This window comes from Diadema antillarum, unplaced genomic scaffold (assembly GCF_040938485.1).
Source record: "Diadema antillarum isolate AM-2024a unplaced genomic scaffold, OU_Dant_1.0 seq00002107_RagTag, whole genome shotgun sequence".
Lineage (NCBI taxonomy): Eukaryota > Metazoa > Echinodermata > Echinoidea > Diadematoida > Diadematidae > Diadema > Diadema antillarum.
In genome coordinates this window covers 29,119-55,737 of record NW_027272749.1, presented here as the reverse complement: position 1 = coordinate 55,737, position 26,619 = coordinate 29,119, and the positions used below count along the sequence as shown (strand labels likewise).

Sequence of the window (26,619 nt, the reverse complement as noted above, 5' to 3'; positions counted from 1 at the left end):
TCAGACGGAAATGTCTTTGTCTGTGACACTTTTGAACGGGGTGACCCCAGTAAACAGGGATTCACTCTCTTCGCTGCTGCTCAAAGAGTCTGCACAGAGTGTCTGGCCTGGCGCAAAGAGCGTCTGTCCCGGCACATAGGTGGAGTTGCGTTTCCAGAGGGATGCGTCACTGTCCCCCGTGAGGTCGCTGGTCGTGCCAAAATCAGAGCACGCTGATGGCAGGTTTGCCGAAGTGTCGGTCGCCGTCGACAGTGTCGCAGCAAATGTTCTCGCACCAGCCAGAGTTTTGCCTGTTGATCTCCACAGGGGGCTCCTCTCTGGCGAGACGGGCACCGTCTCTCCGAGCCAGTCGAAGGTATAGGGGCTGGTCGATCCTCCCGAGGATTTATCTCGTCCCGTGAGAGGCCTCCTGGGAGGAGGTTTCCTCTTCGACGTTCCACTGTCTGCCAGAAAGATGTCGTCCAGGAACGACATGTTCTGCTCCTTCCGAAGTGACGTCGAGTCTGGCGTTTCAGATGATTGTTTTCCATCAGCAGTTCTGGTGTTATCTGATTCTGGATTCTCACCATTGCGTTGAAATTGCAGCACTGTTTGTGGATCTTTGCCCTCACTTTCTTTGGCAATCTGATGATTTCCTGATAAGATTCCTGAGCTCAAATCTGTTGTCTTATGAGGCGAATTCTTACACACATTAGTTTTCCTCCTGGCAGCATTCACTTCCCGGTTATGATCAACATCATCATGAGTCTCATCATCGAATAATTCCTGGTATACTTCGTGGCAAGCCTTGCCCCGAGAAGCCTGCTTGCATTTTCTTGTCTTTGTACTTGCCATTTTGGCCTCAGCCTTCTTTTGTCTTTTGTTGCTCCATGTGCCACCCCCGACATCATCCTCACTGCTGGTGAGAACATCGTCGTCATGGTAACTCCTCCTTCCTCGCTGTTCATCATCGGAATATGAGTCATACACCAAACCCCGGGATGGCTTCCTCTCTCGTCGAGATGCTTGCCTTCTTCCTCTCTCTCTCCCTCTCCCTCCTCCTCCCGCTTCCCTCCCTCTCCTCTGAGCTCTTCCCTTCTCCTTCCCCGCATCGCATTCCGATCTTTTCCTTGGTCGTTCCGCTCTCCTACCATCTTCCTTCTTCTTCCCCTTCTTCTTGCTCTCCGCCTGGCTGACCTCCCTCTTCAAAGTGGGTGGCAAGGTGATGAACTCGTCAAAGTCAATGCTGTACTTTTTCCTGTAGTAAGTGAGCAGCAACTTCAGACAGTCCTCCTCCGAACACTCCTGTACATGTCTTGCCAGGGATGTCATGCTGCCAAAGTCTAGTAGTTCCGACATGTCCCAAAACTGCTCTCTGTTGAAAGATATCAAGAACAAAAAAAAAGTCACGAAGAGACTTAGCACCATCCATATCAAATGCCTAATAAATGTTTATTATTATTATTATTATTATCATTATCATTATTATCATCATCATCATCATCATCATCATCATTATTATTATTATTGAGAAGTGTAAACCGCCAATATTTGACATATCTGACAGACCAATTTGCATGTGAGCTCTGCTTTCTAAAGCAGAAATTTGTACGAGCCAATTTTAAAGTAAGAAACTTTGACATTATTCAATTCACATTCATTCAGTTCTCAAGAACAAATCCTTAGGATACTACAAGAAAGTCCCAATCAATAATCAACTTATCAATGTCTTATACAGCGGTACGGCCTAATATTGCCGGGCAGTCTTACCTCCTTGTGGCAGTTGGTGTCTGTCCAATCAGCAGACTCGATTCTCCAAGCTGGTAGACCGAGGAATCAGATCTCGTCCTGGTCCTACTAGAACTCTGCTCTCTCCTCGGTCTGGGCGCTGTTTCTCTAGTCGATCTTTGGCTTTCTGAACTCTCCTGTACAGGGTACGAATGCCCAAACATGAAACTTGACACAATGCATACTGTTATCCAGGCGACTGGTTGTAGCTTGCTGGACTGCTGATTTTCATAGATAGTCATTTCTTTCTTTTTTTTTGTTCATATTTTTAGAATATCAGAGTGGGACTTGCCACCAGTTGCTTGAATTTGTTATAATACACCTGCAGCATTCTACTCGTCCCAAGTACATGTATACTTGGGCAGGTGCCTATGGGAAATGCATGTCGTAGCAAGATCAGTTCATCCTAAAAAGGTTAATCACCACCTCTGTTAGTGTGCCAAAGTATCACTCACCATCTCCAGAGTGGGGACCTGGCAGAAGGCCGGCTGCTGGGAGAACTGACCTTCCTCGTAGACGTGCTGCTCGGCCACTCGGCTGACGTGGTCCTCCACTCTACTGGCTCCTATCACCTTCTGGTTGGAATGCACGTAGGTCACCCCACACTTTTCTGGCCAATTTTGGGGGCAGAGAAGAGAGAAGGAGAGATGGTACATAACAATGAGTGTGGATGTGGGGAAGAATGATGAAAAAGAACAGAAACAAAAGGACATGGGGAAAATAAAGAGATAATTCTAATTGTGTTATTGGGACAGGGATTTCGATATTTTATCCTATACAAGGGAAGATACACGTACCAAGTGATGGGAAATGAGATAGAGAGATAGATAGAAAGATAGACAAATACAAGATGAAGGAGACAGAAAGGAAGAGATGGAAATATCTGCACAATTTCATGATTAAGTTACTGCTGGTATGTTTCAGATACAGTAAATAAAAGAGACATAGAATATACACATATCTATCTTTAAGCCAAAGTGCTGTTCGATTATTAGAAAGCCACTAGAAAGATATACAGCATTGTAAAACTCTGCTCTACAATTACAATTACATAAAGGGAAAAAAATGTACTGAGCATTTGTTAACTTTGGATAGCAGAATTGCAAATCAGATCACACCGCCTTTACTTTTTTCTTGAACTATGTGGTCTGATCCAAGTTTTTATAATAGTCCGTAACTTAATATACCCAACAGTTAACTTGTTACAGGACTTTGCATAAGTCTTCACACACTACAACCATTTACTCTTTTGACAGAGGAGCTCAGTAGATGAGACGAAATTTGAAGATTCCCAGTTTAAAGCCCACTGACAGCTGCAGTACTGACCCTATGCAAGGCAATTTTATCCTATTATCCAGTCCTTCGGGGAGGAGGGGGTCAGTGCTCTTCAGCATTCCATTCAACAAAGGTCATTTAATTATCTACTTCACAAAATTCACAAAATTTTACATGGTTGAAGAATAAGGTCTCCCACCATCACTCTATCATTCTGAGGAAAGGTCTGAATAACCTACCTCTACAATATACATGTACCAGCTTATGGAAGGAATCCAATATTCAGGGTTGCAAAAGGTAAACATGAACTTTAATTTTGTAGTTTTTTACTATCATGCTAAATTTGAGTTCTTCATTAATATTCATACATGGCTTATTATGCAGTTTGACAAAAGCACACCGATAAAGCAGACTTTTTAAATGCCACTCACTAAAGACGTCATCTGCAGTCGTTAAACTCCCCGGAGCACTGTCTTCCGTTTCCATGGCAACGGGCAAATCTCCATGTCCATTTTCCTCTCCTTCATCACTGCTTCTTTCTCTGCGACGTGACTCCTTTGGTGGTTGTCGCCGTCTTCTCGAGTTGCTACTATCTTGTCTATTTGATACTTCTATCAGCCCTTGACCTTTGACCTTCTGAATGGGTAGTCCATTCCTCCCTAGAATGGCTTTTCCACGGTTTAGTCTTCTTAATTCCTGTTGCCATTCATTCTTATCACTCTTCTTCTCCTCATCCTTCTCTTCTATCTCTTCCTCCTCCTCCTCCTTCTCCTCCTGCTGCTCACTATCATCAAAGTCATCTATGCGCTCGTCTTCAACTTCATCATCATCTGCAAATGATAACAAAATGCACGGCACAGAAGATGCAAGATGAATGTTAGGGGCTTGACACCATTCTGCCACAGGAGAACACGATATACACTGTAATTCCCTTCATGTAAATTTCAAACCTGAATAATTTTTCTTAAAGGCAATTTGAGGGAGACTGGACCCAAATCACATATGTGCATAGGCCACTGTTAAAATAAGTAGGCTACTTGTGATGTCATCAAACCATAAGGCAATATTTTGCCATGAAAGCACTTAGATGGGTGCGCAGAATGAGGGTTAGCATTCTCTTCTGTTTATTCTCTATGCTGCAATAGGCCTGCAATAGTACAATATTCACATTTAGTATGTTCTACGCTTTCACTCGAGGTATTATCTGCCAATTTGAGGATTCTCACTGAATTTAGAGTTCAAGGATTTACTCTTCAAATAACAAATGCTTCATAGCTGCAGATTTCTGAGATCTCTCACCATTGCCAGGTTTCTCGTTTGTGCCCGAAGTCTCTTCAGCATCATCGTTGTCACAGATCACATCCAGCTCAGAGCCCATTCCATGGATGTCGTCATCACTACCAGTGTCATCTTTGACGTCCTCTTCATCTCGCAACAGCTAAGATGAGAGAGGAAATAACGACAGAAATTACCATCAACATCTTCATCATCATGATCATCACCACCACATCACCATCATCATCGTCATCATTGTCATCACTATCTTAATTCTCAACATCATCATCATCACCATCATCACCATCATTATCACCATCATTATCACCATCATCATTATCACCATCATTATCACCATCATCATCATCACCATCTTCATCATCACCATCATCATCATCATCTCCACCAATGTCATCATCATAACTATCACCATCACCATAATCACTACCTTCATCATCATCACCATCATCACACCATCATCGTCCTCATTAAATTACCATCATCTTCATCATCACCATCTTCATCATCCCCATCAATGTCATCATCATAATCATTATCATCATCATCACAATCGTCATCATTACTATCTTCCATCATCATCTTTATTGTCACCATCCTCACCACTCTTCTCTTCATCATCATCACATCTTCATCATCCCTGTCATTATCAACATCATTATCATCACCATTACTATCACCATCATCTTTACTGTCATCACCACCCACTTCATCATTATTGTTATCACTCTCACCATTGTCAATACCATCATCAACATCACTGTCAAATTCTGGCAGAAACATCAAGCAGAAACGTCTGGCAGAAAGTCGATTCATACCTCATCACATGCTCCATCCTCTGCTTTCTTGATGTCTGCCTGTGGCTTGTACTTCGCCATTGATAAACCCATCTCCGTCTTCTCTTCCCTCTACAGAAATATACATTTATATCACCAGTGACAGTGGTTTGTGAAGATTGCATGGTTATGATACAGCAGTGGAAATATAACGAGAGTCATACGTTTATATCATCACAGCAAAGGTTCTCCAACATAAAACCACAAGACATAATTCAAGTCAGAAGTAAAAGCTCTTACGTGTCAATTCAAACATTTTTATCAATCTGAATGTAGGCATAAATCGTAATAATACATATGAATGATTTTGAGTGTGTCTGTGATGAAACTATGAGTTGATGTGTTTATAGGCGTAAATATGTGTGTGCTTATGACATTACAAGTACTGCTACCCACAATGAACAGCTCATTTGTAAGTCCACTGGGTAAAAGACATACAAGGAGACACCATTATGACTACAGACTGGATTTGGCATTGTCATTTGCTTATAACAAGACCAAAAAAAATGAAAATAAAATTTGAATATTTACAGTAGTGGGAAAATAGTTCTGTGCAATATGGTGGCATGGAAGAAAACATAAACAAACAAGCTACCTATCTAACAAACTAACAAACAAGCAAACAACTTCCATGGCTACTACAGAGGCAACTCTGAAGTGGTAAGGTTTAATTCTCCTACCTGAATGACACTCTCAGTGAGGCACACATTGTCCGTCCTCAGCTTGAAGAGGTTCTGGAGGCCAAAGAGCTCACCCTGCTGCTCCTTGTCGCCGGCCACTGCCGTGAAGTACCGCTTGGCATTCTCTGTCGTCATGGCAACGCTGGCAAGTTGCTGAGAGGGGGAGAGATGGTGGGAAGATGCTGATATATTAGGACACAAAAGGGCTTCTCGGCTTCTTCAGGATGGATGGTGTCAAAATAAGTGGCTGAGTGATTGGTGATGACAATGGAACAGACTCTCGAGGGAAAGCACAATTGAGGGATTGTTGTACAAAGTTTCCAGTAATTTTCATTTCTCGGTATCGCCAATGCGCAGAAAACTTTGGTGCACGCTGAAGAGCCCTGTCACAGATGCACTGTGGGATTCCTTGGTGCCATTATCGCTTCCGGATATCTCGCGCACATCACAGTTCCTTTATGATTCAATGGAGTTATTTGTCTGTTTTTCCATTGTTACTCCTTTATTTCTTGGCTAGAATTCAGCTTTCAAGGAGCTGAAAGTTTTTAATGTTTACTGATTTGCGGTCACTAGAGTCATGGTTCACCATGGCAAGGCTTCAATGTGCTGGTCACATGATGGAAAGTGAAGAAATCTTCAACAAAAAATACCCCTGGATAAAGACAGAAGGAGCCAAAACCGGGGCAAGTTTGTCCCCTGATCTATTCCACAATGCATCTAAAACCTTGCTCTGCACACGGCACCTAGGTATTGGCGATACACAGAATTGAAGGGTACCTCAAGGATGCTGTTATTTCCTACTGACTGATATATACCTGTTTGTAGACCTGCCTGAGGTACATATTCTCCTCGATGGACCCACGGGACACCAGCCGGTAGACTCGGACATCCCGGTGCTGACCGATCCGATAGGCCCTGTCCTGGGCCTGGAGGTCGTGGGTCGGGTTCCAGTTGGGGTCGAAGATGATGACCACGTTGGCACCGGTCAAGTTCAGGCCCAGACCGCCTGCCCTGTGTGGCAAGACAGGGGGTCATATGCCAAATACAAGATATCATGGAAGGACTCTGTTTTGCTTGAAGTTTTGAGACTACGGAAGGCATGGTGAAAAGATGGCCAAACCCATCAACTCTGTGCCGTGAAATTTTGCAATCATCATAACACACAATTGTCACTTGCCTCATCCTGAATTGAGGCAAAAAATACATTAAATTTTTGTAACTCTAATATGTTCAAGAAGAAAGTATTCCATAACCTTCTGTAACAAGGAATGTATTTCCTAATGAGGCTCTGTCAAGTCTCTTGAAACAATTTTTTCTCCTTCAAACACCCCCAAAAATCATTCATGAAGTTACAGAAGAGATTACCATGACAACAGCCTCTTCCACAACCGTGCAACCACCAAATGGATGCTACATGAATTGACAATGTCATAAAATATGGGAGAAGTAATTTCACCCTAAACTTTCTCCAATCCCCAGCAATTTCACCTACCCAAACCCACTTCCCATGATGCATGTATTCTAAAGTTCACTTTGTGGAGACAAGGTCTAAGACACAACTTGACCCCTGCACTCCTTAAAGCTTTCTGCTCATTAACATGGTTGTCTACCCTACATGAACTCACTTTGTCGAGATGAGGAAGAGGAAGATGTCTGGAGTCCGGTTAAATTCCCGGACATACTTCTGCCTGTCCTGGGCCGGCGTTTTACCGTCCAGCCTGCGATAGGTGTAGTGTGTCGTCTTCAAGTACATCTCCAGAACATCTAGGAGCTTTGGTCAGAGAAAGGCACAGATGATGATTATGAAGTCAGTTAACATGGTTCATACAAATTTTATATTTCCAAAAATGTCTGTTTAATTTTCAGTGGCTTTTTCAAGTGGAAATTTTGATGAACTCATTCTTCTCCATTTCCAAAGCCATCCTTATGTGATGCATTTCCATAAACACCACACAATCTTTCAGTTAAAATGTATCAAAACGAATGGGAATGAGACAAGCAATATTTGTTCATTACTTATTTAAAAAAAAAAAAAAAACCTGTCAAGTTCTACATCAGCATTAAATTTTGTCTGTGAAAATTTCACAGAGCACGGCCTCAACTGCTGACAGATAAAGGCCAAAAACATTGGTACAATCTGGATGATGGCATAAATTGTTACCATAAAAGGAAATAAACAAACTCTAATACTGCTCAATGTTTTGAACAAAGACATCACCTCCAGTGCAATATGCAAGACTAATGTCAAAAGTGTCACTAAGAAGCAGAGATGAACCCTTTAAATTGACATTACTTAGTGATTAGCACATTGTTTTGGAGGACACTAGTTCTCTAACTCATAAAAATGTCTGTGAAAATCACTTTACCCTTGTGTAGCTGGAGAAGAGGAGGACTTTGCTGTCTTCTTTCTTGAAGAGAACCAGGAGTTTGTCAAGAACCTGAAAGAAGAAAGAAATATGCATACAAGGAACTAGTAAGAACTTACATTGCCTCTTGGATATTTCATAGGAAAAACACACCAAATGCAATTTGTTCACACATTTTGATTCAGAAACTATGATTCTCTTGAGAGGCAAAATATGAAACTGTAGGATGAGGTATCAAAACTTTCATTTAGTTGGAGGTGTGAGCACTCATGCATATAAAACCCTTTTTGATAGAAGGAAATCATATATTTTCATACCCTCAGATTAGGGTGTTGTTTTGAGGAAGAAAGATGGGACCATGGCAAAAAAAAACAACAACTAAGAAATGAGTGAAAATGCCAAATTTTCACTCATTTCTGGGTTGTTATTTTTTCTCCCATGGTCCCATCTTTCTTCCTCAAAACAACACCCTAATCTGAGGGTATGAAAATATATTTCTTTCTATCATTTGCATATGAAGACCAGCTGCAGCTTTCCTCTGACCACAATTTTTACAGTGCATTCTATGAGATATTAAATTTCTATATTACACATGTATTTGTATATACCCCAGGGAAAAAGCATTCACAGAACGATGATCAATATATTAATGTGTCTTTCTGTCCTTTGATTTATTGAACCACCCAATATTCTTTCACTACTGGGCTGCACAACACAAAAGCATTATCATAACTGGTTACTTTGAAGTGAATGCAACTACCATGGCAACATGTGGAAATATTAATTCTGAAAGCTGACTGGCTATTACAGACTTTGTTACTGCTACAGAGCACAAAAATGTGATGTCATAGCCATTCATTGCCATGGAAACTGGTTCAAAACAACCTCACCTGGCCCGAGTGTTTATGCTCGCATCTGGTTCATACCCAAGCTAAAATAAAAGACTGTGACATCAGCACCTCGGTACTCCATAAGCTCTGGTCATCGCGAGTTTTTAGTGCCACAAGACCTTGCAAATGTGTAACTCATTGTGCATCTTTTAGTTATTGCAAAGATACATGTTTTATTACATTTTTATATACTACCAGATTGTCCATGGATGCACATGTGGAAATACCTGCATCTTGCCACACAGGGACTTGTCTGATAGTGTGGCAAAACGCTCCTCCCGGCTCTTCTCCACAAACTGCCGCTGTCTGGCGAACGCGATCTCACAGTAACGCTCGGCCTTGATGCGCTGCTTCTTGGACATGGCTCTGTCCGGGGTGAGGAGAGCGGCGTGATTGGACACCTTGATCAGCAGACTCATGAGGCCAAAGGTCAGGGATTTGATCCCCTCTCCTTCATCATTTTTCTGCATGGAAAACAACGATTAATACTTTCACTCCAATCAACTGACTCTATCGTTGGTTGTATTATAATCCAAAGTCTTCTGAAGATTGTTAAAAAAACCAAACTTCACATTTTTTAACATACTCATGCTTGTCACATGAGTAAGACAGGACTTTAAATTTTGACTGCTCGTTTAGGAAAGTGGCGTGTGCCTACTCACAAGAGAATATCAACCCTGACTGCAATCTCATACAGGGGGGGCATCAATTTCATGAAGTGTTTTGTCAAATATTTTTTTCCAACAAATTGTAAAATGCTACTGAAATCCTTGCATCTGATTGGCTGGAAGCAAATTGGTAAGAGAAAATATCTGACAAAACGCTTCATGAAATGACCCCCCCCCCCCAGGTCCTAACATCACACATTTGCAATGATTGTAAATTACAATCCCCGCACACACTGTTACCATCACATCGTCCGTTGAGTAAGATATGGGCGTTAAGTTTCTCATAACCTGTGGCGTTAGTGGCACCTTAATGCCCTTATCTTTCTCATTTTTCATAGACGATATGTTAAGCATTTGAAGGGTGGCACATTTTACAAATTTCATTGACCTTTGACCTGCCAACTATTCAATTCATTCACACTCTGCAAAGTTTAATTACATCCCGTCACATACACAATAGCTCTCTGATATAGGAAATCTTTCTAGAGCTATGATGAAATTGTAACAAAGGACTGATTGATTCCTTCAGAAGTTTTTGGACTGCAGAGGCATAGTTGACTAACTGAGAGGTGTTATCAAATCACCTTATAGCAACATCGCCCTCTCTTGGCGTTCTTGCCACAGTCACACGGGTCCTTCTGTTTCAGGACCAACTCCATGTCGGGCGAATCGGTGAGGGCTCGGTAGACTTCGATCTGAAAGGGGCTCAGGTTGCAGAATACCACATGTTCATCTGAAAAGATGGAAATACCAACATTAATAGCAATAGAATCCAGATAGGACTACCTGGTAAAACAACACAAAACATGATTTTTTACAGGGTCTTTCGTATACAGCATGTGAGTGCTCCTGAAATAAGCCTAAAGAATGAAACCAATAGAACACAAACAAAATTTTCAAAATTGTATCTTTCCTTCATGTCTAAAAAAAAACTCCCATAATATATCATACAGCACATACCGAGATATGATTATGGTCTAAATTAACAATACCATGCTTGAGTAAACACTTTTACCCATTAATTTAACAACTCAGTTCTGTTGTTGTCAATGATGTTTAGCAGAAATTGTGCGATTTCCACTAACCAGCAGCCTTGTCGTGAAATGCTGTAGAGAAAAGTGTAAAAAATATTAGATGATGTCGTATAAGATGGTAGGCTAAATCATATCTTTCTCACCTTTGGTTGGTAGTTGATGAGAGATAAGAGCCTTGGTCCGTCGTATCATCCACTTCCCTCGCAAACTGGCAAACTTCTTGGCCACTGTTGACATCAAAATGAAATGTGATGCATTGCCAGTTTGGCGCACAGACATGGTATTTTTGAGTGAAGAGAGTATATAGGTTTGGTTTTTTTTTTTCAAACTATAAAGGACATATCAATCACAATTAATATCACCCATCAATTACCAGGTAAAGTAAATATTTCTGGTACTGAAGCTGGAGATTAATATTGTGATGCACAACATTCCTAACAGAGTCAGCTGGACTCTAGTTCTGTCATTATTTTTCTAATTTTATTGACACAGATGTCACCACCGAGACATATAATCTGTGGATCAGTGGAACAGTGTTGGTTTCGTGGTCATGGCTCAGGGTAGTAGTACTGGATGGTTTCAGAACAAGATGCTGATAGTTTGGTTTTGGACAGTTGTGGTTTATAACAACTACATAGAAAAATACACCAATAATGACAACAACAAAAATAATGGAATTATGGTCAATTGGATTACAGAACAAAAAGTAGAGTTTTGAGACGTTTCTTGAAACCACAATGAATACAAACACAGCAAGATTTCATTGCCATTAATTTATCAGTTTTGTCATCGACTTACGAACCAAAATGGTTGTGTCATGAGACTACAGGTATTACCTTTCCGAGCTCGAGCCAGTTCCCGCTTGTTGGCATTGTATTTCTGTCCCATGGTGATCACTTGTTCGTATTCCAGACGGAAGTCTTTCCAGCCTCCTAGGCAACCAGGGTTGGCCCTAATGGGGAAATCACTCCAGGGATTGCAGAGCATGCTTTAATCAATTAAATCCTTACAAAAATAGAATCTAATTCATATCTATATGAGATAAAGTAATATCATTATGCATCTGTATGTAGGTATATACCTGGAGAAGACAACTGCTGTCAATGGAGTCCTGTTTGTTTTCTCGTTTTTGTTTTTGTTTTTTGTTTTTTTGGAGGGGGGATGGGGATAGGAGTGATTACAGAGTGCAAGTATAACAGCCAATAATGATTGATGGAATACAAGCTGTCCACATAGATTGTTGTCACTGTTGCTGTGACTGCTGTAAATGGTTGTTTCCACAGGAGATACAATGTTATTACTTTTATACCAGTACCTTCTGCATCTTGTTCCCAAGCAAATAGTATTTTAAAGACATCACATGGAACTACTGGACACCACAAATACCAACAATCCATGCAGGACTAACACACACAGGATAATAACCAATAATTACTCTGTATTTGAGTGATTGCCCCCCCCCCCACCCAAGCAACATTTGCTTCAGCCGAGCACCCACCAGTCCAGCACACACCACAGCTCCCCCATCTTGTTTTGGAGGGCGGTCCCTGTCAGTCCGTATCGTCTGCTCGTGTTGATCTCCTTCAGAGCCTTGGTAATAAGAGCTCCTGGTTCCTGAAAGACAACACTCTGTACACTGTCACACCCTGCCTTCCATTCTCTATCTCTGGATTTAACTACCAGTTTTTAAAGGTACAGTATTCATTTGCAATACATTGCAGAGGAATGACAGACAATGATGATATTGTAATATGGTCTTATTTACCCAGGGGAGCCTCTTTAACTCTTTATGTGCCATGGTGGAAACCCCCTGTGTGCCACGTTATTCTGAGACATAAAGGTAGTCATGCTTGAGAAAGAATTCTGTTTTTCCAATTTGTATAACTTCTACAAATTTCTGTTAAGGTGGACATAATAGTGAGCAAAGATAAAGAGGAATGCTAAACTTCGCTTCGATATAAATTGTATGCCAAATCTATTTTCATTTTTTGTTTTGAATGACCAGTTGCTACATTACTGTAGAGGCATGACTTCTGCACATAAAACCGTGACAGAAACTTAGAATGTAAGCGCAAATCTAGTTTGGAACACCGCTTGATATTCAATCACCACATAGAATACAAGCCGTATGTGAGAGGAACAAAAGCGCGAGAAACGCTTTCATTGTACCGCGGGATTAGCGATTTATCGATCGGTTTTGGCGGCTTTGTTTGTTGAGCAGAATATGCGAAGTTGGCACGCCGTCGACTGAGTCGGACGTGCGAATGTGGCACATAAAGAGTTAATATTAGCAGTGTTCTTTTGGAGGACCCTGCCATTTTTACTACACCAACGTTGCCAGCTACTCATTTTTACACCTGGGTCAAGAGGAACATTGTGGGCAAAAACACCTTGTCTAAGGACATGAGCACTTGGCAGGACTTGAACTCAGGACTTCCATTTCAAAGTCAAGAGTCTTATCCACAATACCACTGTGTCCCCACTGAATGGATATCAACTCAACACTGCCAATGTAGTTCTAAACAGTGGGATATCAACATGAGAAATAAAATGCTTTCATTACAAGTTCAAGCATTAAAAAAAAAACCAACAGCAACAGAAAGACTGGAAGAATAGAGGTCTCAAGCTTCCTCAGTTACATTAATGCCCCATCTAAACTTGGCAAATGACAGTGAAATACGGAGACTTGAACCCAGATTTCATGTCAACTTGAAAAGACAGGCATGAAGAATATAACTGGTGGGAGACTTAAGTTTTAACAAAACAACAACTCCTTTTGATATTTTATTCACCTTTTTGCCTTCACCTTCTATTCATCTTTTTGCAGTAATTAGGATGAAACATTCCTAGAAAATGAAAATAGGGCAGGTCAAAAATACACTGAATATCATATCCACATACTGACTCTATCCAAAACCTACACATTTATTCAGTTATTCTTTAACAAAGACAACAACAACAACAACAACAACAACAACAACCACCACAACAACAACAACAACAACAACAATAATAATAATAATAATAATAATAATAATAATAATAATAATAATAATAATAATAATAATAATAATAACAATAATAATAATAATAATAATAATAATAATAATAATAATAATAATAATAATAATAATAATAATAATAATAAAACATTCAAACATGGGTGGGCAGACCAATAGGTCATAATACCTTAATCTTGTGAACCTCATCAACAAAGACAGCATCCCAGGGGATTGTCAGTAGATCCTCCTGAAAGAGGAGACAGAAGCAGAAAAAATCATAGATATCAACTGGAAATATGTTGACTTGCTCTCTGAAAATCTCAGTGTGTGAGAAGTCTGTGTATAAAAATATAACTTTCCCTTTGCATCATGGATTCCAAACATTTAAGCTTGTAAGAGATGGTGCCACTTTGGTAGAAAATTAAGACTAATCACAAACTAGATATATCGCTACGGCGAATGATATGCCTCCGCCATAATGCATGGTTCTCCTAATAGGTCACTAGTACAATGTCTTGACAATGTGTGATGACAGTTTCACACAATTGGCAAAATATCAAAATGACAGGTTTGACACAAATGTGCTGAATGTTCACTTTCCTAGAACTAGGTTCAATTGGATGAATGATTAAAATGTCAGAGTGCAGGTATTTGGGGAACTGTTGATTTTTACTAGACTTTTGACCCTTTTGTAAGTTTATGCATTGAGTAATTTTCAAGGTATTGAGAAAAAGTATAATTTTAGTATCAAATGGGAAAATAGCATTATCTAAACCTGGCCTTTGACCTTTGACCTCACAGTTCCAAAGAGAATCACTGTTAGGTTGAACATGCATAAATATGTAAGTTTCATGATGATACCTTGAATTACTTTTGAGATATGGAGGAAAAAGTGCAATTCAGCACTTTCACTTGACCTTGGACCTGTGACCTTTTCGACCTTTGACCTTTTGGCAAGAAACTTCCCACAGAATAAATATTGAGTAATACATGTATACATCAAGTTTAAAAAAAAACTTCAGGCATTGCATAAATATAAGGAAAGTAGTGATATTTTGAGGAGTTGACCTTGACCTTTGACCCCCTGACCTTTGAACCATGACCCCCAACTTCCCTAGATAATCATTGCCTATTGGAACAAGCATATATACTAAGTTCCATGAAGATACCTTGAACCATTTGCGAGATATGGAGAAAAACATGAATTTTCAACCTTTTTTTTCACAAAATAATCTGTGACCTTTGACCTTTGACCCCGTGACCCTAAAATCCACACAAAGTATTATCCCCCCAGGATATACCCTCATACCAAGTTTGATGTAAAACCACCACACGGTTCTTGAGATATCGACAAAAACAAAACGGGACGTACGGACGGACATACGGACGGACGGACGGACGACCCGAAAACATAATGCCTCCGGCCACTTCGTTGGCGGAGGCATAAAAATATTAGCATTTACAGGACATGGAACTTGCACTGAAGTGTTGAGTGAAATCACACACAAAAAAAATCATAGGACCACTTTAATGTCAAATAAGGGAAAAGGCACCATTCCCCCCCCCAAAAAAAAAAACAACAAACAAACAAACAAACAAACAAACAAACAAACAAACAAACAAACAAACAAATGACAGAACTCTGCCATCCATGTATTTCAGAAGCACATAGTACCCATTTCAACTTTTGATTTTATATTCAGGATTTGATTTTCATAAACAATATATTCAGACAATGTATCTTTGGTATGAATTGTGTGAAGAACTCAGAAAAATAAATCTTCTCTCAAGGCAAGATGGCATATAAGCAATAAAGCATTCAAGAAGTTTTCCACAAGAATCATCAAAGTCACATGATCCAGACTACACACATGGGATGCCCACAGGACACAATCTCAGATGGTATACTGATTGGTACAGGCAAGACTTACTATGTAGAGTCGGTAGGTTTCGTAAGTGGTGATTACAGCATCGAGGCGCCCTCGCTTGGCCTTTTTCAGTGTGTCATCTCTCTCTTTGCCATGGTAACGCCTGTTGATCAACAAAATCTATCAAATTAGCATGATTAAAAACTTACATTAAAAAATAAAATCTGTTGTCCAATTCACAATACTAATCATCATATTATTCTATTCATTTCATTTATTAAGTTTCCACACAAATCATCCATCCACGACAACGTAAAGTAATATATGAATTCAGTATTATCATACTATCATAAGCATTTGCTAGCAGAGCAAGTAAAACATAATGAATGCAAAACATGAACAACATCTATATCAGCACATAAATCAAAGCATACTACAATATTCACCTAAGGCTGAGTATAAGAGCATATAAGAGAATATACCGATTCAAAGCGACTAGTATCAAATTTGCCATATCGGCAAATCAAACTCATTCTTGAAGTGCAGTTAAAGTAATACATTTCACATGTCTACCTCTATGTCTATATACAGTATATATACTCAATGCATGTTCATCAAAGGATAGACTGGCTACAAGGCTTTACATCTTCAGATAGCACCAACAAAGCATCATGCATGTATTGTATTATCTCAGTAGCTACTCACGCCACGGTGCAGTGTGTCCACGTCTCAAATTCGTCCAGCCAGTTGTAGAGGACCGAGTTGGGGCAGATCACGAGAAATACCTTGAGTCCACCACGAGACTTTTGAGGTGATTCCTGTAAGATTTGAGATATGATATTAAAGATCATTCTATCAATGCCAGCTATTTCTCCAGGTGTAATGAATATGTTCAGCTTAATTTGGAGAAAGTTACATCAATCTCATTTCCATAAGACCCTCTGTTTGAATAACTTTATACAAATCACTTGCAGTTTTCTTTGAAGTTTACAAGGCTGAATTACAGGGGGGGAAATGAATCAACTAAGGAGAAAGTGTGAAGAAATACTGGATATTTCAAGAAATATCTTGACACCAATAAATGGTGAAATAACCATGTATCTGAACAAGAAAAAGCACCAAATTTTCTCCTCAGGAATATTAAACATTGGAAGGATACCTGACAAAATACCAGCAGTTTTGCATTTATAAGTCACATGTTCTACACTATTAGCACTCATCTGCAAATATTCCACAAGTTTCAGGGACTTGTAATTGTCCAAAACTTTCCTGAAACACTACACTTGCTCTTGGCTGGCTAGCAAGCATACCTATCAAAAGCATCTAAAAAAGGAATGGTTTAATGGTGACAACTGCTGCCATACAGTGTTGTTGTTGTTGTTGTTGTTGTTGTTGTTGTTGTTGTTGTTGTTGTTGTTGTTGTTGTTGTTGTTGTTGTTGTTGTTGTTGTTGTTGTTGTTGTTGTTGTTGTTGTTGTTGTTGTTGTTGCTGCTGCTGCTGCTGCTGCTGCTGCTGCTGCTGCTGCTGCTGCTGCTGCTGCTGTTGTTGTTGTTGTTGTTGTTGTTTTTCTTTTTCTTTTTCTTTTTCCTCCCATATCATGCTTTGGCACCTTTCCTACCAGCAGCCACACAGTATCCTTTGCACAACTCAACATTTTCCTATATGTCCACAAACACATTTGGAAAAGATTAATATGAGTTCTCCTTAAAGAGGCTTGCTGTAAAACAAGGAATGTTTGCGTGCATTTTAATTTGCGCGAATTTTGCAAGAGCCAAGATTCGCAAAATTAAAATGCATGCGAAAGTTCTTGTCTACACTATATGCATTGAATGTTAGAGGCAACTCGCAAAAAAATTTTAAGCTGCTAAAAAGGCTGTCAGCTCCAATTCGCGAAAATTTCATGCCACAAAAATATCATGTTTTACAGTACTACTTCGACAACAACAACAACACCAACAACAAATCCACTGGTGACGTATATCAAATACACTAACCTTTTGAAGAAATTCTGGTAGTCTTCTCTCGCAGTCCTCCTTCCCCCCAGTTTTGCCAAGCAAAGCACAGATAAAGGCTATCACCTGAAATTGGACACAAAATGCATCCTATCAGATTATCAGAGTACCGGTACCTATTTGACCCCTACGCATTGCTTACTAGAAAGATCTGATACAGCAATAGGGCATATAATTAAGTAATACCCATACTTACAAAGAGTCTGGTGATGAGAAATGCTTGCATTTCAATAGACATACTTGGTGATACACATGAGGTGGTCCTCGACTTTGACTGAGACAAGAATAATGCACTTACAAGATAAAAACAGTGCAAATGTACCATCAGGGCAATACTCATGAAGACAGAAACACGATAACAACAAAATCTCCTTGAAAGAAAATGATTTACGAAAGGAACGAATCAATCTTCATGTTAATTGTAATACTCTGTATCTTACAGACAGTAATCATTAGCTGCTTTGGCACAGTGGATAAGACACTGGACTGGCGTCAATCTGAAGTCTTTGGTTCGAGTCCCCTGGCTGCAGTGGTTGGGCCCCTGGGCAAGGTACTTTAATTTTAATTGCCTTGTCCTTCACAGAGGGGACTTATGGCCAACAGTTCTGTGATTTCTTGCTTAAAAGCATTCAGTTCTGGCCTAGCAACAATGTAAAGCAAATCATAATACAATTCAGGTGAACTGCATGAAATTGAGCAAGAGCTGGCATACCTGCACTGTCTTGCCAAGTCCCATGTCATCACCCAAGATGGCCCCTGTGTCTTCCTTGTAGTGATCATACAGAAACTGGATTCCTTCCCTCTGATAGTCTCGCAAGTATCTGTTGATTGTCCCAGGGACCTGAGGATTGAAAAGAACGAAAAGCTATGATTGGTTAGAAAGGCATAAATAACTCAGATAATTGTAATCTAGGTAGAAAAGTCCCTGGACCAAATTGCAATTTATATACATTGTGCTCAAATTTGATATATCACTATGAGCTTTCAATATTAAAAAAATAAAAAGCATTATCATAACTTAAACTTTTTGAACAACTAAATAATGAATACACTGAAAATCTCTCACGGAACTGGAAGAACACATCAAGGCTGTACTTCAACACTTTAATGCACATATTTGCTCTATGGTACCGCTACTGTTTCCTAAATACATAAAAACTTGAGAAGGTACAAGTGCACATTATGGGCTTGAGAGCAGAATCTAATCATAGCCATAGTAGTAGGAGAGCTGCAGTTGTGAAATCAATATGAAAATGCATTCATTGTTGGAGGAGTGGGGAACATTTCAAATAGCAATCAGAATGTACTCTATTATTTCTAAGATTAAAAATCTGAGCAAAGTTACTCTGTAAACAAAGGTCATTCACTCAGGAATGTGTGTAAAACAATAATGACTATTACGTTGGCCAAATAAGGATTATGCTATTTAAACTTTTGAATCTGAATTTCAGGTAGCCTTTACATACTTTTACAGTCTCCATCACAACTCATACATTTACTAATGTATATGCAGTCCATTTTTTTTACAATATGTTCTGGCTCTGCTTGAAAGTGATGTACTCAAACTAAACTGAAGTACATTAACAGTGTCGATAATACAGCACACAGCTCGAAGGCTAAAGTGAGCAAATCTCGGGGGGGGGGGGGTTCTGTAGTCATTAGAGACTCTGGCTGATTAATTTCATTTGATTATCTAGTCTACTTATTCACTTTTCAGCTTTCGCACTGTCACTGTGAGTATTTGAATAATTGAGGTCAGATTATGTACATTTTTCAGAGATATTAGGGATCGTTTCTCTACTAATTTGGCTGATCATGATGACCTTCAAAATCTTTGAGGTATTGTACAAAGAGAATGATGAAAGAGAGTTGTCCAAATGCCCCCATGACAGCACGATATGCAAAGACTGCATGTGGCAAATCATGAATGCTTGAAAACTGAAGGTCAGATTGTGTGAATTCATTTACAGATATGAGGACCGTTTCTGTACCTGGACAACCGTGCCTTCACTTGTGGCCGAGAGAATAAGCGGATCCTTGGAGCCTGCATCAGATTTTCCGGGAAAGAATGGCTTCTCCATGTCACTGTAGCTAAATCCTGAGGAAAAGTGGGGATTTAAGTAGGCATGAATTCCAATCCGTCTCAAGGACAGGCACATCATTGTCACCAAAATAATGCATCAATCACAAGCCAGCCCCTAACCCTTTACCTGTCCCATGTGAAAAAGAAATAAAAAAATTAATCTAATTATATATCAGTAAGATCAAACGAAGCTTAAAGAGATGGTATAGTATTGGTTGAGGGGAGAATTAGGCTTTTAACTTTTTGTGAGATATCTAGAAACTACTTATGAAATAGTACAGAGCATACCATTTTAAGAGGAAATCAAAGTTTATTTTACGAAAATCGGTTTTGGAATGGCTGAGACATCTAAAACAAAGTAAAACAAAGTCATTGTAATAAAAAAAGGGTCCCACCATTTATTAGGATCGCTCTGTTTTGGATATCTTGGTCATTTCAAAACCTATTTTCATCATATACAAGTATGTAAACATTGAATTCCTCTTGGAATTAAATGTTCTTTCACATTTCATAAGTTTTTCATCATCTCACCAAAAATTGTTAGAAACCTAAAGTTAGGTCTTGATCAAACTGTACAATTCCTTTAAATGCATGTCATCTAAACATTTCACTGACAAACAACTTTTACTACGACCTCTTTCTCAATGAGATCAGCATAATGATAATGTTTACCACACATCTTGGACATTTCCTCACCTTCATCCAAATCTAGGTACTCGTTTGCGGAGATTGGAAAGCTTCTCGTGGCTGGTGAGCTAGACTCACAGGATGATTGGATATGTTTGGTTTTCCTAAGTATCAGAAAAGGCAGCAAAGCACAAAGTTTTATATAAAACAATAGGATTATAAGGAAGTATAAAGACACCAAACATACACATTAAAAGCCAGTTTGCAACCGCTGATTCATCGGGTCTTTCACAACATAGTGGTACTGTTCAACTGTACTCAAAACTGTCACTACACACTCATTAAAGATTCAAGCTAGTAGTCTGCATGAAATGCCTAAGTCTGCAATGCATACAACATTCCGTGTACTGTAAAACAAGGAATTTTCGTGTGCATTTTAATTTCATGAATTTTGCAAGCGCCAAAATTCGCGAAATTAAAATGCACGTGAAATTTTTTGTCTACACTATATACATTGAACGCCAGTGGCAATTAGCGAAAATTTCATGTCACGAAAAAGGCTGTCGGCTCCAATTCACAAAAATTTTGTGCCGCGAATATATCATGTTTTACATTATGTTGGTGTTAATGAAATGCTTGTTCAGACACCATTTTTGACAAGTTCCCTATATACGGGTACAATGAACTGACTTTACTGCTGTACTATCCAGGGCTATTTTTACATTCATAACTCTGAGCAAAGAGAAGCTAAATTTCGAGAGAGTATTTCTGAACGACTGCTGAGGCACCTCTTAGGACAGTTACCTGACAGAGATGTGCCACCATATACACACACTTAAAGGACAAGTCCACCTTCATATACACGTACATGTGGAATGAGTGAATGCAGCATATTATAGAACACATCAGTGAAAGTTTGGGGAAAATCAGACAATCCATTCACAAGTTATGAATTTTTAAAGTGTCTGCGCAGTCACTGCTGGATGAGAAGACTACTACAGTGTATGATGTCACATGCGTACAACGATATAAGGAAAACTTAGAGAATTTCACAAATTTTTATTTTTTGAAAAAAAATGCACATTTCCTTGACTTGTCGCTGACGTATGTTAAGGGTAATATTATTCCCCCTGCCTTCTGAAAGAGGCAAGTCAAGTGTTCTTTTATTATGCGAGGAAAGTGAAAATATGTTGAATTTTCTTTGTTTTCTTTATATCGTTGTACACACATGACAGCCACAGGCTGTAGTAGTCTTCTCATCCAGCAGTGACTGAGCAGAAACTTTAAAAATTCATAACTTTTTAACGGGTTGTCCAATTTTTCTCAAACCCTCATTGATGTGTTCTACTAATATTGCTGCATTCACTCAATTCACATGTCTATGAAGGTGGACTTGTCCTTTAAGGCAAACAGATTTAGCAGTGCTCAACCAAGTTAAATGTGTATACACATTGTAAGTACTTAAGGCAGACTCATGCCCATTAACAAGCTATAATACTCATTAAATGTTAATTAATGTTAGGCTTAGGAATATGTACACCACAAGATTTATCATTTGATTTTTCTTCTTTTATCTCCTCCTTTGAAAGTACAATACCTGTTGTTTTCTTCCAAAGAATTTTTCACTGTTTTCTTGATCTTCCCACCAATGGCGACAGGTCCCTTGAGCCTTTTCCTGTTTGCCACAACCCTTGACCCCTTCTTTGACCCTGGGTCAATAATCTCCTTTCTTTTTGGTGTAGGTCGTGGATCATCATAGATGTCTGCATATTCTGCTCTGTTTGAAAACAGTAGGAAGATTTTCTTTACCAATCAACTATTCTGCTTGTCATTGCAACAACTGGATAAATAGTAATTTATTTCATTTTTTTGTAATCCTTTAGAAAAAAGACTCATTTCATTTGCTTTGAAGACATGGCTTTCTCTCACACATTAAGCCACTGTTGTGCAATATTTAACAGTTTGACCTGTAAATGACTTGTTGAAACATCAGTGTTGATTAAATTTGATGAAATACTGTACAAGTGGATATTTTTGCATGAGTTTTTTTCAAGTCGGGTAAGATGAGTTTCACATGTTTTAAATTCCACGGAACGAAGACATGAACTACTCCAAAGTGCAGCTAGCAAAGATATTTGTGTACATTTATTTTTCATGCTGATTTCTGGTTGCGTGAAGTGGGCAAAAATGTCAACACCGCAAATATTTCCACTTTTACAGTATAGAAACTCAAATCAGTAACAGATCATTTCATTTTCATCCATTCAAAACCATATGTTTTTCAGGACAAAGATTTTGTTTTTCCATATTCAGGGTGAAAAATATCAAGAAAATGTGCATTCTATATTCATCAGGAATTGTAGCTATACTTCTGTGAAATATGTTCTTTAAAAGGTCAAGCATATTTATAAACATATTTATAAGCTTAACACACACACTCACACACAAAGAAAATGATACAATTTGATTTGGGTGCCCACCTGATTCTGTCTTCCTCTGACATGTAGTTGAGCAGCGGACTTGTGAAATTGAGGCTTGAAGAGCCGCTGGGCCTGGGAGATTTATCTGCTTGTATCAAGAGAAAAGGAAGATTTACGAACAATACTATGTAACAGGGCGTATGGTATTACTTTTCTTTAACCAAAGGGAGCCTCTGCAGTATTGAAGTATTCAGTAATGACTCAATCAAACCAGAGTCCTTCCATTACAAGGCAGGTGCACTACTGACTGAACCACCTAGTTACCCAACACTGAGAGGTACATTAGAACTATTGAACAGTACAAACTGACACTGGAGCTGGCTTTTCATTTTGTTTAAACTATGACCTATTTCATACAGATAATATCACATGAAAAATTCATATTTCTTCATCATCTGCTATCAAAACTTTAAATCATAATTCAATCATATATTTCTCTCATCTTATGTCATTCATTTTATGTGTATTAGCCTTCTTTCCAACACCATCCTTTTTATGTCAAACTTAATTTGAATTGTGGCACTTGCCTTCTAAATGGCACAAGTGCATGCACAACTATCACACAACCAAAGAGGAGATACATATAATGCATCCATCTAAAGTCACTGATCCAGTGTTGTGTATCCATTCTTGAATATTTCAGTAAACTAATAATTACTTGACTTGGGCAGCTCCTGCAAATCGGTCAGTCGAACACACTCGTTGTCTTCCTCTGAGAAGCCCTTGTATCTGACCTCCGCCACCTGCTGACCATCGCTGTCCACTTGGATCTGGCGGATGACCGCTCTGTAGCGGTAGGAGTCACCAGAATAAGGAGCCATACACTTGTCCCCAACCTTCCACGTGTCTAACAATGAGAGAAAAACAAAACAAATTTGGCACATTTGGATGACTTCAAAGAAGAAAAGAAAAATTGAATGAAAAGCCTTATCTGAATAGGTGTCTGTGAGCTGTTCTACTTTAAGGTATGATTGGATGAAGACTACATGCTGTTGCTGTAATAGCATTGCTTTAATAGCAAGGGGTCAAGGCGGTCGGACGTGCCTCTTCTGATGCCTCTTATTTTCTGATTCTCTCCAAGCCTTGGAAATTCTTATTTGGACGTTTTATTTGATTTATCTGATATACAACCTCAACCTGCCGCGGCAAATGGGAGACGAATCCCTGAACTTTTCTCACAACCGTGTTATTTGGACATTTCGGGTAAGCAAACATTTTGGGCTTCTCTTCGCACAACTAACACCCAACTAATCAACCATTTCGTTTTCCCGCCAAATTGGCACCTGCCAATGATGGCGGCCAGTGCTTCGCATACCCAACTTGATGGGGACTCTGCCCCTTTTACTGATCAGGAGGGGGACTTTCAGACCGTCGGATCAGCTAGAAGACGCCCGAAAAAAGGTAAAACGCACGAAGGTAGTAGCCAGAGTGTGGAAAACCTGTCATTTAAGGCAGATTCGTCATCCGGATCTGAAAATGAATTCCAAGATGTCAGTACATTTTGTATCCCCGCCACTGATTCAAGAACCCCAAATCTGAAAGTGTTTATCAATCCTATCAGCAAAGAACAATCCCCGAGAAATGTCAGCCCACTTACAATCGCAAAGTCGGTCCAAACTTGCTGTGGATCACCCCCAGAATTTATTAAAACTACAAGGCCCGGAATCCTAGTTAAATGTGCCAATGTCAAACAAGAAAAACGACTCCAAGAAATCCAAATGAAAGGAAATATTCCTGTAGCAATTAATAAGCAGCCAAACTTTCAGAGAGGTGTGATATAAGGAGTACCAACGGAAATGTCAGAAAAGGAAATAGAGAAGGAATTAAAAAGTCAAAGAGTAACAAGTGCTAAAAGAATTGTGAGGAAAGTAAAAAAGAACTCAGACACTGACATGGGAGACGAACAGGAAACACCAACACGCAGTGTAATTCTTTCCTTTGATACAAAATCTCTCCTAGAGGAAATTTTGTTATGTTTTCAAAGAATGCAAGTCAAAGCATACATTCCCCCCATATGGAGGTGTTACAATTGTCAAAGTCATGGACACACGGCAGCAACATGTCGTGCAAAACAAAGATGTGTCAGGTGCGGGTGAGAACATAACGTTTGAGGCCTGTCCCAATAAGGATCAGCCAAAATGCATCAACTGTGGAGGGCTACATTCAGCCGCATACCAAGGCTGTGAAAAGGCCAAGAAAGCGAATGAAATCTAGAGAATAAGAGTTGAAAACAAATTAACATACGCACAAGCAACAAAAGCATTCACCGAAAAACAACAAAACCATGACACATCAACAACTTCAAATCAAGGAAACGACATCAACACAGACAAAAGAAAAACCCAAACCATTGTACAGGCACAAATTCACAGGAATCCAGAACCCAACCCATCAGCTGCCAAACACAACCCCGCCAAGTCTCGGCAACTCCCACAAATACCTCCGTCCAAACAGCCAAATCCACCAAAAACCTCGCACAACGAAACAACAATTGAAGAAAAAGCTTCACCCCCAACCTTGCTGAAAGAAAACTTCCTAACAACAGCCATCAATGAGCAACTGATTCTTTTCCTCGTCAAGCTCTTGGTTATCTTTGTTAAAGACCAGTCTGAGGCAGAAATACTCTCTTTCATTACTACCGCCACTGACCAGTTCTCACTGCTATCACACCAGGTACTAGACAAGGCTCTTGTCCTTTTTGTGTGTGTGTCCTATGCTATGTTGCCCTCTCGTGTTTAATAACCGCATAAGCCTAATATCACACCGCGGGCGTACGAATCGTCGACACCCCACAAATCGCGACACCTCACCAAATTGCTAACCTGGGGTTGCGCCTCTGCGATCTACGAGCCCTTTCTGATATTGAGCTACAGAGAGGGCGGTTTACTGTTAATACTAATTGGGGGAAAAATAACGCCCGGGAAGCGGCCTAACAGGGGGTTACCAAGTGAAATAAGTCAGCGTCGCTCCACTCCCGGAAGTGGAGCAACGCCACCGGTAATTTGTGCAATTGTTATAATTGTGTGGGCTGAATATATAATATGCGAGGGAGCTCCCTCGCAGTGTCATTTAGTACTAGTAAAATTTTAGATTTAAACTTTAGTATACTCATAGTCATGTCTCACTCCACCAGATCAGACTAGACTAGCACTAAACGTTAACTAGGCCTACCACTGGCACTGGTAGAGTGGTAGTACCAGCAGAAGCACACAAACTTTTTAGCCCGACCAGACGCTGTGCAAAGACCAAAGTTAACTTAAAGGGTGTAGCTTGTCGGGCTGTTTAAATTATATTTTAACGTGTTAATGATATTTTTAGATTATTTAACAACAGGTAGCACAGCAGTTAGATCTAACGTTACTGCCACTGAGTGTGAGGAAAGTAGCAGTGCCAGCGCCAGTGCCGCAGCTCAGCGCAGTGGCAGTGCCGAATGCCGGACGTGCCCTCACGTATTGTATACGCGTATTCTACACAGAGTTCTGCTGGCAAACGCCCTTTTCCATAGATGGGACTGGATAATCTTTAGTCTTCGTAAGCGTCAAAACCGAGATAGTAAATGTACAACGAACGGAGATTGGTCAAATAATACGAAAGAGAGACCAAACCATACCTGCCATATTTGCACGTCACATAACGAAAACTGAGAGAAAATTTCCCCTTCCCGCCACAGCATTCGTGTAGTTCGAACAAATTCGATGCCAAAATACACACGATGAAGGCCGACGAACAAAAACAAGC

At 39.7% G+C, this 26,619-nt stretch overlaps 1 protein-coding gene across 1 annotated transcript; it reads right to left on the bottom strand.

The window, feature by feature from the left end:
- LOC139713947 (uncharacterized) lies at positions 1-26,619 on the bottom strand. Its single transcript, XM_071625666.1, has 26 exons — positions 26,492-26,619; positions 23,540-23,728; positions 22,882-22,966; positions 21,999-22,178; positions 20,471-20,565; positions 19,683-19,789; positions 18,404-18,532; positions 17,674-17,757; positions 16,385-16,497; positions 15,743-15,842; positions 13,999-14,058; positions 12,308-12,423; positions 11,646-11,761; positions 10,953-11,036; positions 10,360-10,508; positions 9,335-9,571; positions 8,218-8,289; positions 7,477-7,622; positions 6,667-6,862; positions 5,852-6,004; positions 5,154-5,243; positions 4,342-4,480; positions 3,474-3,872; positions 2,219-2,377; positions 1,750-1,867; positions 1-1,354 (listed from the first exon to the last, which is right to left on the bottom strand). The coding sequence occupies exons 1-26, from the start codon at positions 26,496-26,498 to the stop codon at positions 1-3; spliced, it is 4,677 nt and encodes a 1,558-aa protein (XP_071481767.1). The 5' UTR covers positions 26,499-26,619.

Coding starts and splice junctions, on each gene's coding strand:
- LOC139713947 (XM_071625666.1), bottom strand. Junction 19,790..20,470: donor GTACCTAGATTTGGATGAAG/GTGAGGAAATGT, acceptor ACTTTTCCTCAG/GATTTAGCTACAGTGACATG. Junction 3,873..4,341: donor AAACGAGAAACCTGGCAATG/GTGAGAGATCTC, acceptor TATCATTTGCAG/ATGATGATGAAGTTGAAGAC.